The following is a 13704-nucleotide window of genomic DNA, read 5'->3' as shown; positions in this document are numbered from 1 at the left end:
ATCTTAATAGAGGTTTGTAATTCCAGAATATTTTTATTCTTTCTTGTACCTAGTGGATTACCTAATTTTTAACATCTCTTTTCAGCTTACAGGGGGTTTGTTGCTCGTAAAGAATACAAAAATGCAAAGCATAATAAAAAAGTGGAAGAATATATTACCAAATTTCAAGCAAGTAAGAATTATTTGCTTTCTTGGCTTTTAATGTGCTGTCCATACACAATATGTTGACCCAGATTCTGGCTACACTGATTGATTATGCTCATTTGCATATTCTGAAGTATAGCTTATCTATTATATGTCTATATACAGTGTTGAAATGGGTCAGTAAATTCTGTTACCTGTACCTGAGAGTGGTTTAGGCCTTTTTGACTGAGGTGAAGTGGGATGCTCAAATGCCATAGCAAACCTTGTCACTCCTGGTCTGAGATATTGGAGTACACAGCTGCCCAGCTATGGGTATTGTTGAAACCCACACGACGCTGTCTGCATATCATGTGTATGTGTGTATGGGTGCTGCTCCATTAGGAATAGAGTTTGTTATGTACCAGTAATGGTTATATTCAGGAAGACTGCAAGCTGTAAATTTACTCATGTCTCTTTTTCATTTTTGCCATTGCTTTGTTTCAGTTTTGCTGCCATAATGACCCTGGGCCCAGGTGTTGCTATGGGACATCCCTTTTTGCTCCCTGAACCTTGGTCTCCCCTGTCTCTGCAGAGACATCCCCAAGCTCGACACAGTCTAGGCAGCTCTGAAATCAGGAGCAGTACAGCTGGAGAGACATGGGACTGAAGGCCAGGCTGGATGAGCAACCTAGTCTGTGGAAGGTGTCCCTGCTCATGGCAGCAGGGTTGGAACTAGATGATCTTTAAGATCCCTTCCAACCAAAACCATTCTATGATTTTATGATTCTATAAAAACAGCTGGCACAAATCTACACAGCATTTTCAGTAATTACGAAGGTGGCAACACAAATGTGAGCTAGTGTTGCCAGTACCCAGGCTATCTAGATTTAAACAACCTCAGATAGGCCTTCATGAGTATATACCACCACCAGTATTGGTTTTAATCATTGTCAGATGTGTCAATTGCACTGGGCCAGTGTGTACTGAAGATCACTTCACTGCAGCTGGTAGGACTTCATCAGGGTAGAAAAAAATCTAAAACCAGCATAAAATCCAGTAATGTGCCCCAAATTATTACACATCTGAACTTTGTCAATTACATTAAGATACTTAGCAAATGCAAAAGGATAAATTTACCTCTTCACTCTGTTGATGTCCCCAATGTTTCTTTTTGTCCATCTTCTCTGTCATGTCTGCAGTGTCAACATTTTCAGTGCAAAACAAACCAAAACTAAAATGAAGTCCATTTTTACTTAGCTCTGTCCATTTTCCCTCATTTATTTCTAAAGCAATGCATAACTCCTCTTTCAGTTTGTAAACAAACTATATCATAACATTTTTTCCTACAAAACCTCAGAAATGAACCAAAATAGTCTAAAAAGACCAGATGCAGCTTATATTGGCATGTCCACCATAACTTGATTTGTTTCAAAATAACTCCTGTTGAGTTCCTTTTGTATGAAAATAGAAAGAGAATTGGCTCAGAAATCCAAGAAACTTAAGAAGTATTCCAAGTGCTTTACAATTTCTGCTTTTCTAAGACCCTGTCAAACTGAATATAAAATCCAGTTATGCTACTTCCAATAAGTATTTGTATTTCTTTATCCTTTATCCAGTTGTCAAGGTGTAATTTATGGCCATTTAATATGGTGGTTCTTACATTGATTGGCTGCACCTAGTGGAGCCAAAGGTGACCTAAGTTATGAGTGGGGAACGCACATAAAACTTAGCACTAAGTAATATGAATGTGTTGGAACAGACTGCTTATGCTCCCTTCTTAATTTTTAAGTGAGCTTGACCTTTTCACTGTGATGCAAAACACTCTCAGCAGAGTTGAAGAAAGAGTCTCATATCTACCATGTCCACAGGGTATTTAAAGCACCTGAATCCATTATCCCTGTACTCTTGGTACTGTATTTGGAATTAGAGTTCAACAGAAATATTTTGACAAAACACTATGTTCTTTTTATTTTGCTAGGAATTAGCATATTTGAGCTGAATCCCTAGAATTGCAGATTTGTCCAAATCACAGCACTGTAGAGATTGTGCCAATTCCCATTAGAAAATTATTTGCAAGTTCAAAAATTTTTGAACAATCTGAATGCAATTCAGTTTCTGACTAGGACACTTGAGTGTAGATGTCTAAATATGATCTAGGTGTCTAAACTGCTGTTCTAGTCATAGAGCCTAGAATAATTTTATTCAAAATCAGTAAATGCTCAGCTCATTTGCCCTCATACTGGTATCTAGTGTCATTTGAGGTGCCCTGGTTATCTTGTCTGGCCTCCAGCTGTCTTTCACCTGGTATACCCAACTTTTCCTGTCCAGAAAGTCCCATCTGTCCTGTTCATTCCGCCAGCTCCATGTGGATGCCTTGCTATCCTGGAGCACTTCAGATGGCACCAGATATCAATGTGCTGGCAACTGCATCAAGGCCCCAGTGACCCATCAGCACCTACATGGCTCAGGGACGTCCCATGTTTGAGTCCTTATTTCTGATTCAGACCAGAATATTAACTTTGTGCCTCCCATAAAGCACAAGTAGGGAGTTTCTCTGTCACAGTGCACCTGGTTACTGTGGAGCTTAGCACACCTTTCATGCTGAGCCTTTTTTCATTTTGAATAATGAGTCTGCAGAAGGAGCATGAGTTGAGTCTTCTGTAACTGCTAAGCTACAAAATTCTCAATTTCTCTCTGATCTACTGAATGTTCAGCTAATTCCAAGCCTGTGCCAGTTGACAGCCTGGTAATCTCTATAGACTGATAATCAGGCATTTCCCATAGAAATTAAAGACAGAATCAAACCAATTGCCTGAATCAGACAAAGCAGGTACATTAACCTCAGAGTGCTGTGTTGTGTTCTAGAGGCATTTCTACAGCTCTGTGCTTCTGTTCTATTCTGCATCTTCCTATATTTTCTTTATTCCAACAAAATATTAAAAAAGAGCTTGTTTGTATCCCCATGTAGAATAGGTACAGGTTTCTGAAATCTCAGAAAGGTTTTATGGGAATCATTTCAGATGAAACATAATCATAATAGGCACCCTGATCTGTATTTCCTTATTAGCTTTTGTTTAATGCTGTTAGCATTTGACTGTCTGAAATGTATGTGACACCCATTGCTTGTTGCCTAAGGTTGTTTTGCATTACAATTTGTATCAGTTGCCAGAGGATACTTACTCAGGAAGAAGAGAAAAGAACAAACAAGAAACAAAGCAGCAATAACAATTCAGTCTCACTACCGGGGATATAAGGAGAGGAAGATTTTCAAAAGCAGGAGGTAGTATTCTCTCTTAGTAGTATTTTTCTCTTATGTCACTCAGATGTGTCCCTTTCCAGTAATTACAGCACTGAATAACAACATTATAAGATAAGAGTGAAGTAAATTAGGCTTATTCCAGATATGTATGCAGAAGTAATGTATATTTATGTGAAGGTTTTTAATAGCAGTAACCAATTTTCTCATCTTCTAAAGCCCAAGGAATAAAGGCACATTTAGGAGAAAGGTCAACAATACTGTACCTACCTGTAATGTTAATGTAATTTATAGATGAGTCTCTTTTTGGAATTAGCTCATAATAAAAAAAATATTCGGACAAGAGTGAAATAGATATCTGCAAGAAACTGTTCTCATTTTAAGTTGCTGTTCGAAATAAGCAAAGGTGATGACAGGAAACATAGAATACCTTTAGGACTGTGTGTATTTATGCATTCTTGAGACACTAAAGGGTTTATGCCTTATGTTTTTGTTAACATTTAAATTTATTCTTTACTGTTTTATCAGCTCTCATACAACCTCCGTTTTCTTCCTGGCAATTTTCCATGAAGTTTAACAGGGATGTCCCTTTTAACTTAAGAGACGATGATGTTGATGATAATAATATAATCCCTTTTCACTTTAAGAGATAACAATAACAACAGCAACATAAATTGCTGTATTTAATTCCATCTATGTGCACTAAATCTTTCTCATGTTGCAATGTATCAAATTGCCAGTTAGCACACAAAGACCACCCCAGGTAGTTGTAAAGTTGTCTCTATTCTTCATTTCCTTCAGTTGTAATTTTTGCCCAAAACTCTGTCCCATTCAGGGAATCACTTAGAAAGGAAGAAACTGAAAATGCAGCAACCATTAGCAAGAAGGAAAATGATGACGAACTTCAAGATCCTGAAGAAAGTCTGACTGAAGTGGAGAGTGCCCTCCCTAGAACCGAAGAAGCAGCAGCTGCCATAGCAGAGGATGAATTATCTGCTGTGGAATTCCTTGAAGCACAACTGCAGCCAGCTCAGAATGACACACTGGAAGAAGTGGCAAGTGAGGAGGCTCCAGATGATCCTGATGCTGTCTCTGACAGCAAGTGCTCTGGGTACAGTGACAGGGGGAATGTAGAGGAGCAACAGCAAACATCTACTGAAGGAGAGGCGGCTTCTGTGAAGCAGAACCTGGCAGTAGAAGAAGTTAGTGAAGGTGAAGAACAGGACTCTTTGGAAGAGTTACCCAGCAGATCTTCTGTCAAAACCTCAGCTGAACCTAGACCCCGGCAAGAGCAAGACAGTCAAGACACACTCAATGCAGAAAATCAAGAATCTGCTGTAGTGCAGCCGAGGACCGACAGGAATGTGGAAAGAAACCACCTAAAGCGTGAAGCAGTGATGCCTACAGGAGGTAAAGGAATCACAAGAAAAGAGTCGCTAAGAAGAGGCTCATGGAAGCAAGCTGAGGCAGAAAAACAAGGTTCAGAAGACAAAGAGAAGGCAGCTGTGGTAATTCAGAGCAATTACCGGGGTTACAGAAGGAGGGGACAACTCAGAAAAGAAGGGAAACTACCTTGCAAAAGTCAAGAAAAAACAATAAAGGAGCCAACAGAAGCAATACATGTTCAAAATAACAATCCCCAAACAACAAAAGGTAGGGAATGCACCAGTACAGAGGCAGAAGACTCTAAGACACTGAAGGGAGACTCAGAGAAAGAGGCTTGTGATTTGGCAGCCTTTTCACGACAGGTAAGAAGCTTCTAAGCAATGTATGTGGAGCATAATACTCTGAGCAGTGACAGAATGGCCGAGTTATTTTACTGACTTCTATGGCACCAAGGTTTTGCTCTCTAAACTAAGACAGAGATTTGTAATGTGTGTTCTATAAAAATGCATATTTTGGTTTGCAAGAGAAAATAGCATTTTCTGGAAGGATGAAAAGTCAGAGTACTGGCAAAAATAATGTTAATCTGATTTAAGTTAAATGCAGAAGCTTTGCCTTTCAAATGTTTGTTTACCCATCAAGGTTCCTAAATTCAGTACACTTGTGAAATGTCCCTGTGAATGAAGCTAAAGTTGCTGTGCCAATGTCAGAGACTTGCACATGTGCAGAGAAGTATGCCTACAGGTCTAGAAGCAGTCTTGCATCAGCAATGCACCATTTGCCCACATGTGTGAACCAATAAGTAGCTGTAGGACTGGACTGCAATGTTGAGTTTCCTATGTGTCTTTTTTTTCCATCTTCATTTTTTTCAAGAGATGAGGAGGTAAATGTGGTAGGATTGTGCACTGCAGTTGGTGGAGCAATACCTTTTAAATTGATTCTCTAGTCCAATATTTTACCTTTGATTTCCTTGGAATGTGTATACCTATTTCTATAATAATGTAAAAATATATTTTTCAGATATCAAAATTATCTGAAGATTACTTAGCATTGCAGCAAAAACTGAATGAAATGATACTGTCCCATCAGCTGAGACCAGTGATGATGCCCAAAGATAAGCAAGCTAATGGCCGGCTTTCTTCTCATGTTTGTCAGTCAGGTAATGTTTAACTTTACTGTTGGCAGAATTTTTATTTGTAAAGAGGACTGAAAAGAAGCTACTCCTGATCACTTCAAGGAACAAGTAAGATGAGTTAATTCCAGTTGCTCATATTACTCTGGCTGTATATTTTTGTACTAAGCCCTGTATCAGTACACGTCTAGAACACGGTTTCCAGAGAAATACCCAAACCTGGTTGGGATTTATGTATTTACCATTTTTCTTGGTATTTTGTTTCAGTGCTGCTTAGGATTGCTGAATGAATCTTTGTGAGACCTAGACACACAGTCTCTGGAAATACCTTTATTTGGTAAAAATTCCATATTGGCTCATGTTAACTCAGGTTTCACTCAGCTGTGTGCGCCATTGGTAGGATATGGGACTATGCTTTCAAAACAAAACAGTTTTTTAGGTAATGTGTCAAACAATTTACTAAACTTTATGACATACATGCTGAGTAAATTTTAAGCTATCCACAGATGTAAATGGAGTTATTCAAGACCTGTAACTCCTACACATGTTGGTGGGTATGTCCTTAAAATTGCATGTAAAATTTTATTAATATTGAGCATCCATCTAACTCACACACTTAAGAGGGCATGATCTCTAGAAAAACACTCCAGAGTTATTTATATTCTGTAATTATATTAACATGGGCAGTGAAGGTTCCCAAAATTCAAACATGGTTGGAGCAGCTTGGATGGCAGTAGGGAAGAGTACTGAGAGAAGAAAGAGGACATGGGATTCTTGAGCATGCAGATCATTAAGACCTGTGCTCCACCAAAAGGACACCAAAGAATTGACTGAGCTGCTCAGATCTCTTCTGCTGGAATACATGTAACAGGGAATTTCCTCAGCTCATGTCCTGGGCTGCAGGTGGAGGAAGATGAGAGCAGATGTGGCATATAACAGCCTGTGACTCCATTTGTGTGGCAGGACTTGTGTGAGCTCACTGCATTGCCTCTGAGGAAGAGTTGTGATAAGATCTAGGACTGTCTCTCACTGCCCAGAGCTAGTTGTGCTGTTTTCATTATAACATTGTGGATTCAGTTGTCATGTGTGATGAAACTTCTTTCTGTTCCCAAGACCACATCGAAAAGATCTTAAAAGATCTTCAATCCCACTTTGAAGTCCTCTCAAATGGGCAAGCTGCTAAAATGAGGGCTTGGTGTTTACACCACTAAGTGGAAACTGGCTGCTAGTAGGTAATCTGTGTAGTTCAGCCTGTTTCCAGGACCAAAGTCTGCAAGAGAAAAGAAATGGGAACTGGAAAACTAAATGCCATGACCTTTCATTAAAGACAGAGCAAGGTTTGCGATTGTCATTAATGGTCTTGTATTGAGTTCTCTGTGAAATACTGCTGATTTTTTGACAAGATAAAGCTGAGAAATTAAAAATGTATGCTTTGAAAAATACTCTTGGTCCTAACACATTTTCCAAAAGAAGCTAGAGAAAAGAGGTAGATAGAGGGAAAGGGAATATACTAATCCCTGTTTTATCAGTTAAGATCTCATCACTTACACGAGTGAACCAGGTGCAAATGTACTAGTATGTTCCTGTGCAAAATGCAGTGAAGTCTACCCTTCACACTGCTATTAATTTAAGTAGCTTTGCAGGAGACAAAATCTTGCCAGAGTTTGTCACCTGTGCATCCAACGCTGCCTAAAGGGGTGACCAGTCAGCCACTTCCCCTCTCTATCTCTGAAAATGTCACGCTGCTGTAAAAATTGCGCTGTCACAGTGCAGAAGTTTTCCAGTGGTAAAGTGTGCTAACCTGTCCACTGAAAAACCTTTCTTGGTGTGAAATGTGAACTTTCTTTTTCTACACTTGAACGTAATTTACATGACAAGAAAACTGTTTTCCAGCTATGGCCAATGCACAAAACAGTGGAGACAATACACTGCAGTAATTCCACAGTTTGCCTCTAAGCCAGTTGGAAACTGGCTTTATCACAAAGCTTTATCATCTTAAGTAGGTGTTTATTATATCAAACATGACCTAACTAGATGCAGAGAATATTTAAGTAACAATATGCCTGTGTTCAGTTCATTTAAGTTGTACTGTCTAAAACACAGGAGTTACCAGCATTCTGGATATTGTATTTTCTTTCTCTATGCAATATAGTGAAATATCTACAAAAGCCCCAAAGATTTGAGGTATGGTCCTGCAGATGGTCATGCTAAAGTGAAGCAGGTAGACGAGGTGATCCACTGCCTTATTAACAGTCTGTCTACTTCCTGTCTACTGCCTACACTATGTGTAGGATTTATACACACTCATTTACAAAAGTATATGCTTTTACTGCAGCTTTCCCTCTGTGGCTGCTTTTCCTGTCCTACTCTTATGAAGGCAGGGATTGTTGAGCTTTAGGTGTTCTTTAAATCATGTGGTATTTACCTATTTGTAATTACGTTGGTCATTTACATTTATTTACCTTTTTTCATCAGCTTCACTAGTTTTATGTGTGGTTTTGCAGCTATGGCACATGAATTGTATTTTATAGCTAGATAGGAGAGTTTGGCTGCCTTTGTCTGTGGGTAGGTGGTCATTGTGCAGGTAACACAACTTACCACTTCTCTGATAAAATATTATATTACATTTGCTACCTAGAGAAGGGGAGGAACGGAGGGACAGCTGATGACATACTGTGACAAATGTTCACATTTTTAAAATTGTTTGCTTGTTTGTTTGGTTTTTTTAATAAAAATGCAAAGCTTGCAGTTCAAAGAACATCTGAGCAAAATCTTAATTTAACTTAAATCCACAAGGTAAAGTTGTTCTTAAATGAGTTTCTTCGTATTTATAAAATGCATCAAGCAAGCGCACAAGGTTCCTGGAATAAACAAAATTCCCTGTGGCTAGAATCTCCAAGTAGGTTATATTTGCTTCTTACATGCTTTCAGCCAAATGTAATAGCAGCACCCCAGAACTGCACCCTTGGACTGCTAGTGAGCCTTGGGTTGCTTGGCGTCAGAATACATGCACAAATGGCTGCTGTCAAGTTTTTTGAGATCAAAGCCTGAAGTGAGGGGAATTTGATTATTATGGGAGGGATTATTTTTCTTTTTTTTCCCAGATGAATCATAGTGCTCATCCCTCTACTTATTAAATGACAGGTCAAGTACAAAATCTCAGGAAGAGAATTTTCTATATTTAGAATGAAATTTACATGGTATGAGGAACCCCCATGCAGCTGAGAACATTTTCAACTAAATGAGGCAATGAGACAAACAGGGTTTTCATCCAGGATTCCTCCTGCTGTAGGCTGTCAAAGCACTATTTACAGGAATTTAATGGGCAGGCTTTGCAAGGAAAAGGGAGCCTGTGTAGCACTGGCTGAGCAGAGCAGTATTCACCAGCCAGACCTTCTTCTTTGCAAGTGAGTAGTCAGCCAGGGAGCACTGAGGTGTGGGACTAGAGAAAAACAGGGTAGGCAAGCACTGCTGGCTGGTGGTTCTCAGCAACAGGAGTGGTCCTTTGGGCACCACACAGTTGCTCAGATCCATGTAAGAGCATAAGATCTGGAAGGTTGTGAAAGTGGAATACATCCATTTTTTCCTAAATATCCTCTCTTAAAAAGTAGTAATTCCAGGTCACCAGACTCAGCGAAATGAGAGGTGCTGGAGCAAGTCCAGAGAAGGGCACTGGAGCTGGGGAAGGGTCTGGAGCACAAGTCTTGTCAGGAGCAGCTGAGGGAGCTGGGGTTGTTTAGCCTGGAGAAAAGGAGGCTCAGGGGTCACCTTGTCACTCTCTGCAACTGCCTGAAAGGAGGGTGCAGCCAGGTGTGGGTTTGGCCTCTTCTCCCAGGCAACCAGTGATAGGACCAGAGGACATGGCCTCAAGCTGCACCAGCGGAGGTTCAGGCTAGACATCAGGAGGAATATCTTCACTGAAAGAGTTGTTGAGCATTGGAATGGATTTCTCAGGGAAGTGCTGGAGTCACCATCCTTGGAGGTGCTTAAGAAACAGCTGGACTTAGCACTTCATGCCATGGTCTACCTGGCAAGGCATGAGAGATCAAACACTGTCAGCCTCTGCTGTATACAATCTGAAAGTTCTCAGTCTCTTGAAGTTTCTCCTTCTAGGTCTGTGACAGAGTAATCCAGATTGCTAAAAATTTGCAGCCATCAGCCATAACTTCCAAATCCAGCTGTTTTAAACATCCCATGAATTAAAAATACTTAAAATTTACTAACCAGAATGTTGAAGAGAAGTGCTTTTCTTGGTCCAAATTACAAACTTGAGTAGCTACATTCTCATGTTGTATACGATTAGAACAATAAAAAGGTATGCACATAAATATTGCAAGCAGTAATACCTGTTAGCTTCTCATTATCAAGTCCTGGAATTCCAGTTGCTGTATTTCCATTTTTACTGATTACTTTCAACTCCCACTAAAAAACCTATACAATTACTGCTTTTCCTCTTGTTTTCCTTCCTGTTTAATTCTGAGCCTGGCTTTATACTTCTGTCTCCATAAGATGTGGCACAGCTCTAAACTGAGCGTGCAACATTTCACTTAAATGACCTGAAGATGGCTTTGTCTGTTTCTCCAGGTGGCTTAATAAATAGAGACCTTTGGTCCCTTAGATATTTATCACAGCTGTAACCACACTATTTTCTCCAGTCTTCAGTATAAAATCTGTTGTAAGTCATAGTTAATTTACATTAGCCTCCACGGATATTGATTCTTTGAGATTGCTGTCTTCCAAGCTTATCATTGTATGTCAGAATGTACAAACAGTTCAACCTAAAGGGCTGTTGATACTGACTCATCTTTATTCAAACATTTCTGCTCATCCTTGAACGTTTCAAGCACATGCAGCCCTCCTCAGATCCTGGAGTTTGTGGTGGTGTTCAGGATACACATACATATTGAATACACTTTTCAGCATATTTGGATCTCTTAGTGAGAGCTGAGTAAGAAAGTATTAATTTGTTGTAGAATTGAGTGTATGTGCAACTTAGGTAGGAACCTTTGTGGTAGTGCTAAATGAGCTAGCTGAGATACTGATATGAATAAAGAATTTGTCTTGGATTTACTAAACCTTCTTGAATGTTATCTGGCAGCCACATTGTTCACATGCTTTTCCTGACCCTTAACTCTGTATTTCATTTATCCTCATGGAGAAGAACTTCAACTTTAATCATCATCACTGAGGAGAATCCCCGCATTTCAACCTGTTATTCAGTGTCTTTCTCCTGATAAACCCTTAAGGGAATGTCTGTGTTGAATTGAAGTTTCCAGTTTCTTCTACACATTGCTCCTAAGGTGTGTGTCCCAGCACTGACAGCACCTCTCCAGGTAGATCCAACAGCAGGGTGTGGGCTGGCAGCAGAGTTGGGGGTCTCAGCACAGCCCTCCAGTCCTTACCTCTGCTAATGACTAACTAGGATGTAATCTTAAGCAAGTCTCTATATGTCTTTGTGCATCTTATTTGTCCTTTTAGTAGGATTGGGATGGTAGTGTCAACCTGGCATTCCAAAGCGCTTTAACAGCTACTGTGTGAATGGTTTTTGTACTACCAGTGTTGTAAAATATCCATTTAAATGACTGTTAGAGGGGAAACATCAGTTTTCTTTTTACACAGAAAGCACATGGCAAGATCTTGCTAGAGAGACATGAATTCTTAAGGAAAAATAAGCTACAAGAGACTTTACTATGGAGAAACTGGACTTCAATAAAAACCTTTTCTTTGTAATGGAATATACAGAAGCAACGTAATTGCCCTATTAGTAAGTGAATTATTTCGCTTCTCCTTTCTGCTTCATTACCTGCTGCAGAAAGGTATAGGCCATCTGGAAAACAAGCACATCAAACTCACCCTTTATCAGACTTGTGTATTTAATTTGCACCCCAAACCTTTAATATTACTAAGTAAATTATTTCTGTATTTATTAGAAATTAATAAAAAAGCAAATTTTACTTTGTATTATCCAATACAAGTAACTGCCACATCTGCTGAATTTTGGTAGCAATGAATATGCAAATCTAAATGCAAAAGGATATCTCCTTTTCACTTTCTGGTGAAACAAAGGAAGCAAAACCTTACGGTGTGATTGGGAGGCAAAATTCAGAAATGCATTTTCAGCCCTATATTTAGTTTTAAAAAGGAATTATTAAGGTCCAAGCTTAGAAGGCTGCCTGCCCCAACATGGTATTTTTTTCCCCTCAGTCCTTTTGCACAGCTTATACATATGTACAACATGAGCTGAGATGAAAAGCTTTTTTTTTTTTTTTTTTTTTTTTTTAACTGAAACCTTTATCATTGTCAAAATGGTATTTTTTTGAAAGTATAAAGCAGTCTTCTTTGCAGAGCACACACACAAGAAATATACAAGCAATTTCAGTTGGAATAACTGTAATCTAGAATACAATAATGCTTTATCTGTTTGACATTGATGAATTAAATAATGTAACAGCATACAAAGTGATGGATTCTTAGGGGACAGTAAAAGATCTTTTGGCATAATAAGAGTGTTTTCATTGGGATTTTCCTAGAGCCACTCAGATTGGCTTCTCTTTTTTTTTTTTCAGATTTTCATGCAGTCATGGTGTCTGACAAAATTTTTGAAAATGTCCTACAGACAGGGCATTAGGTGTTTCTATTCAACAGCATTTTAAGGGATTTTTTTAAAGGTAGTGTTTCCACTTTGGACTTCTGTTGTGTTTAAAATAAAATAGGGAAGATATACCTCTTCTCTCAAACAAGTGGAAAGTCAGATAATTCCAGGTGGCCTATTTGAAATGCAGCAAGGGAGCAACAGCCAACATCAAGAGCCAAGTCAAGCCTCCTGTACCTAGTGAAATCAAGGAATGTCACTTATATTTAATACAGGTTACTGAAATGAATTTATTGCATCTAAAATTCATTGTTTAACATGAATTATCTGTAACCTGGCTAACAGAACCATTGTTCTCTTAGGTGCAAAATGTTAAAAAGACACTTGTTCATTCATTACAGAAGAAGCAGTCTGCATTTCAGATAAGAAACTAAAACAGTAAATGTAATCATTATCCAACTACAATTTAAATTAACATTATTCATTCTGGCTCCTCTGTATACCCATGACCTTTACAAGCCTTTATTTATCACACATAACAAAAAACTTAAACAGCTAATTTTGCAGGAGTCAACACTGATGTATTACTGATCGTTTCTCATTTTAAATTATTGTGCTACCTGCTTAATTAAAAAGAAGCCTGCTCTACGTGGGCGAGTTTTTATTTTTATCATGTAAAAGGGTTTCTGATGGTCATAGGAGAACAAAATGGTAAAGTTACTCCATGTGGAAGTGGATTATATGAACAGAACACATTTTAGTAATTCACTGGGATCTAGCTCCCCATTCCAACCTCACACCAGATTCACTTATGAGTAAGGAGATGTTTTTTCTCATGGACTGTCCTTAATATATCTGTGATGGGACAAGGGCAAGATCAAACCTCACTGGATAATGCAAGATTCCTTAAACACTCAGATCACTGTGCTGGTGTAAAAAAGAAAGGGCCAGGAGACCTTCTTCTCCTTTGTTAAGCCTTTATTAGAGAGGGGCCTAGAGGTGGAGGCTCGGGGTGCGCGCCGCCGCCGCTGCTCCCGATGGTCGACGTCCAGGAGGAGGGCCACACAGGCCTCCAGCAGGACTGGAGCCTCTACCCTCGCAAGGATCATCCAGAGACTCCCTTTTGGCTTAGATGTTCAGGGGGCTCTTCGTGCTTGGGTGCTGTTTAAGTTGTGGTGACTCACTTGTTGGGCTGAAGTCAGTGTAGTTAGCTTCATT

General features: G+C 39.2%; 1 protein-coding gene across 1 annotated transcript in view; it reads left to right on the top strand.

Moving 5' to 3' along the window:
- The window catches only part of LOC136372956 (myosin-IIIa-like), a 52983-nt gene that overhangs the window by 31243 nt on the left and 8036 nt on the right, over positions 1-13704 (top strand). The window contains exons 14-16 of the mRNA XM_066337859.1: positions 86-172; positions 4181-5127; positions 5783-5921. Of these exons, the coding sequence (XP_066193956.1) occupies positions 86-172; positions 4181-5127; positions 5783-5921 (1173 nt within the window). The remainder of the gene's footprint in view (positions 1-85; positions 173-4180; positions 5128-5782; positions 5922-13704) is intronic.

Source organism: Sylvia atricapilla, chromosome 1, assembly GCF_009819655.1.
Source record: "Sylvia atricapilla isolate bSylAtr1 chromosome 1, bSylAtr1.pri, whole genome shotgun sequence".
Classification (NCBI taxonomy): domain Eukaryota; kingdom Metazoa; phylum Chordata; class Aves; order Passeriformes; family Sylviidae; genus Sylvia; species Sylvia atricapilla.
Note: the sequence above shows the minus strand (reverse complement) of the source record. Positions and strands in the feature narration are given on the sequence as shown.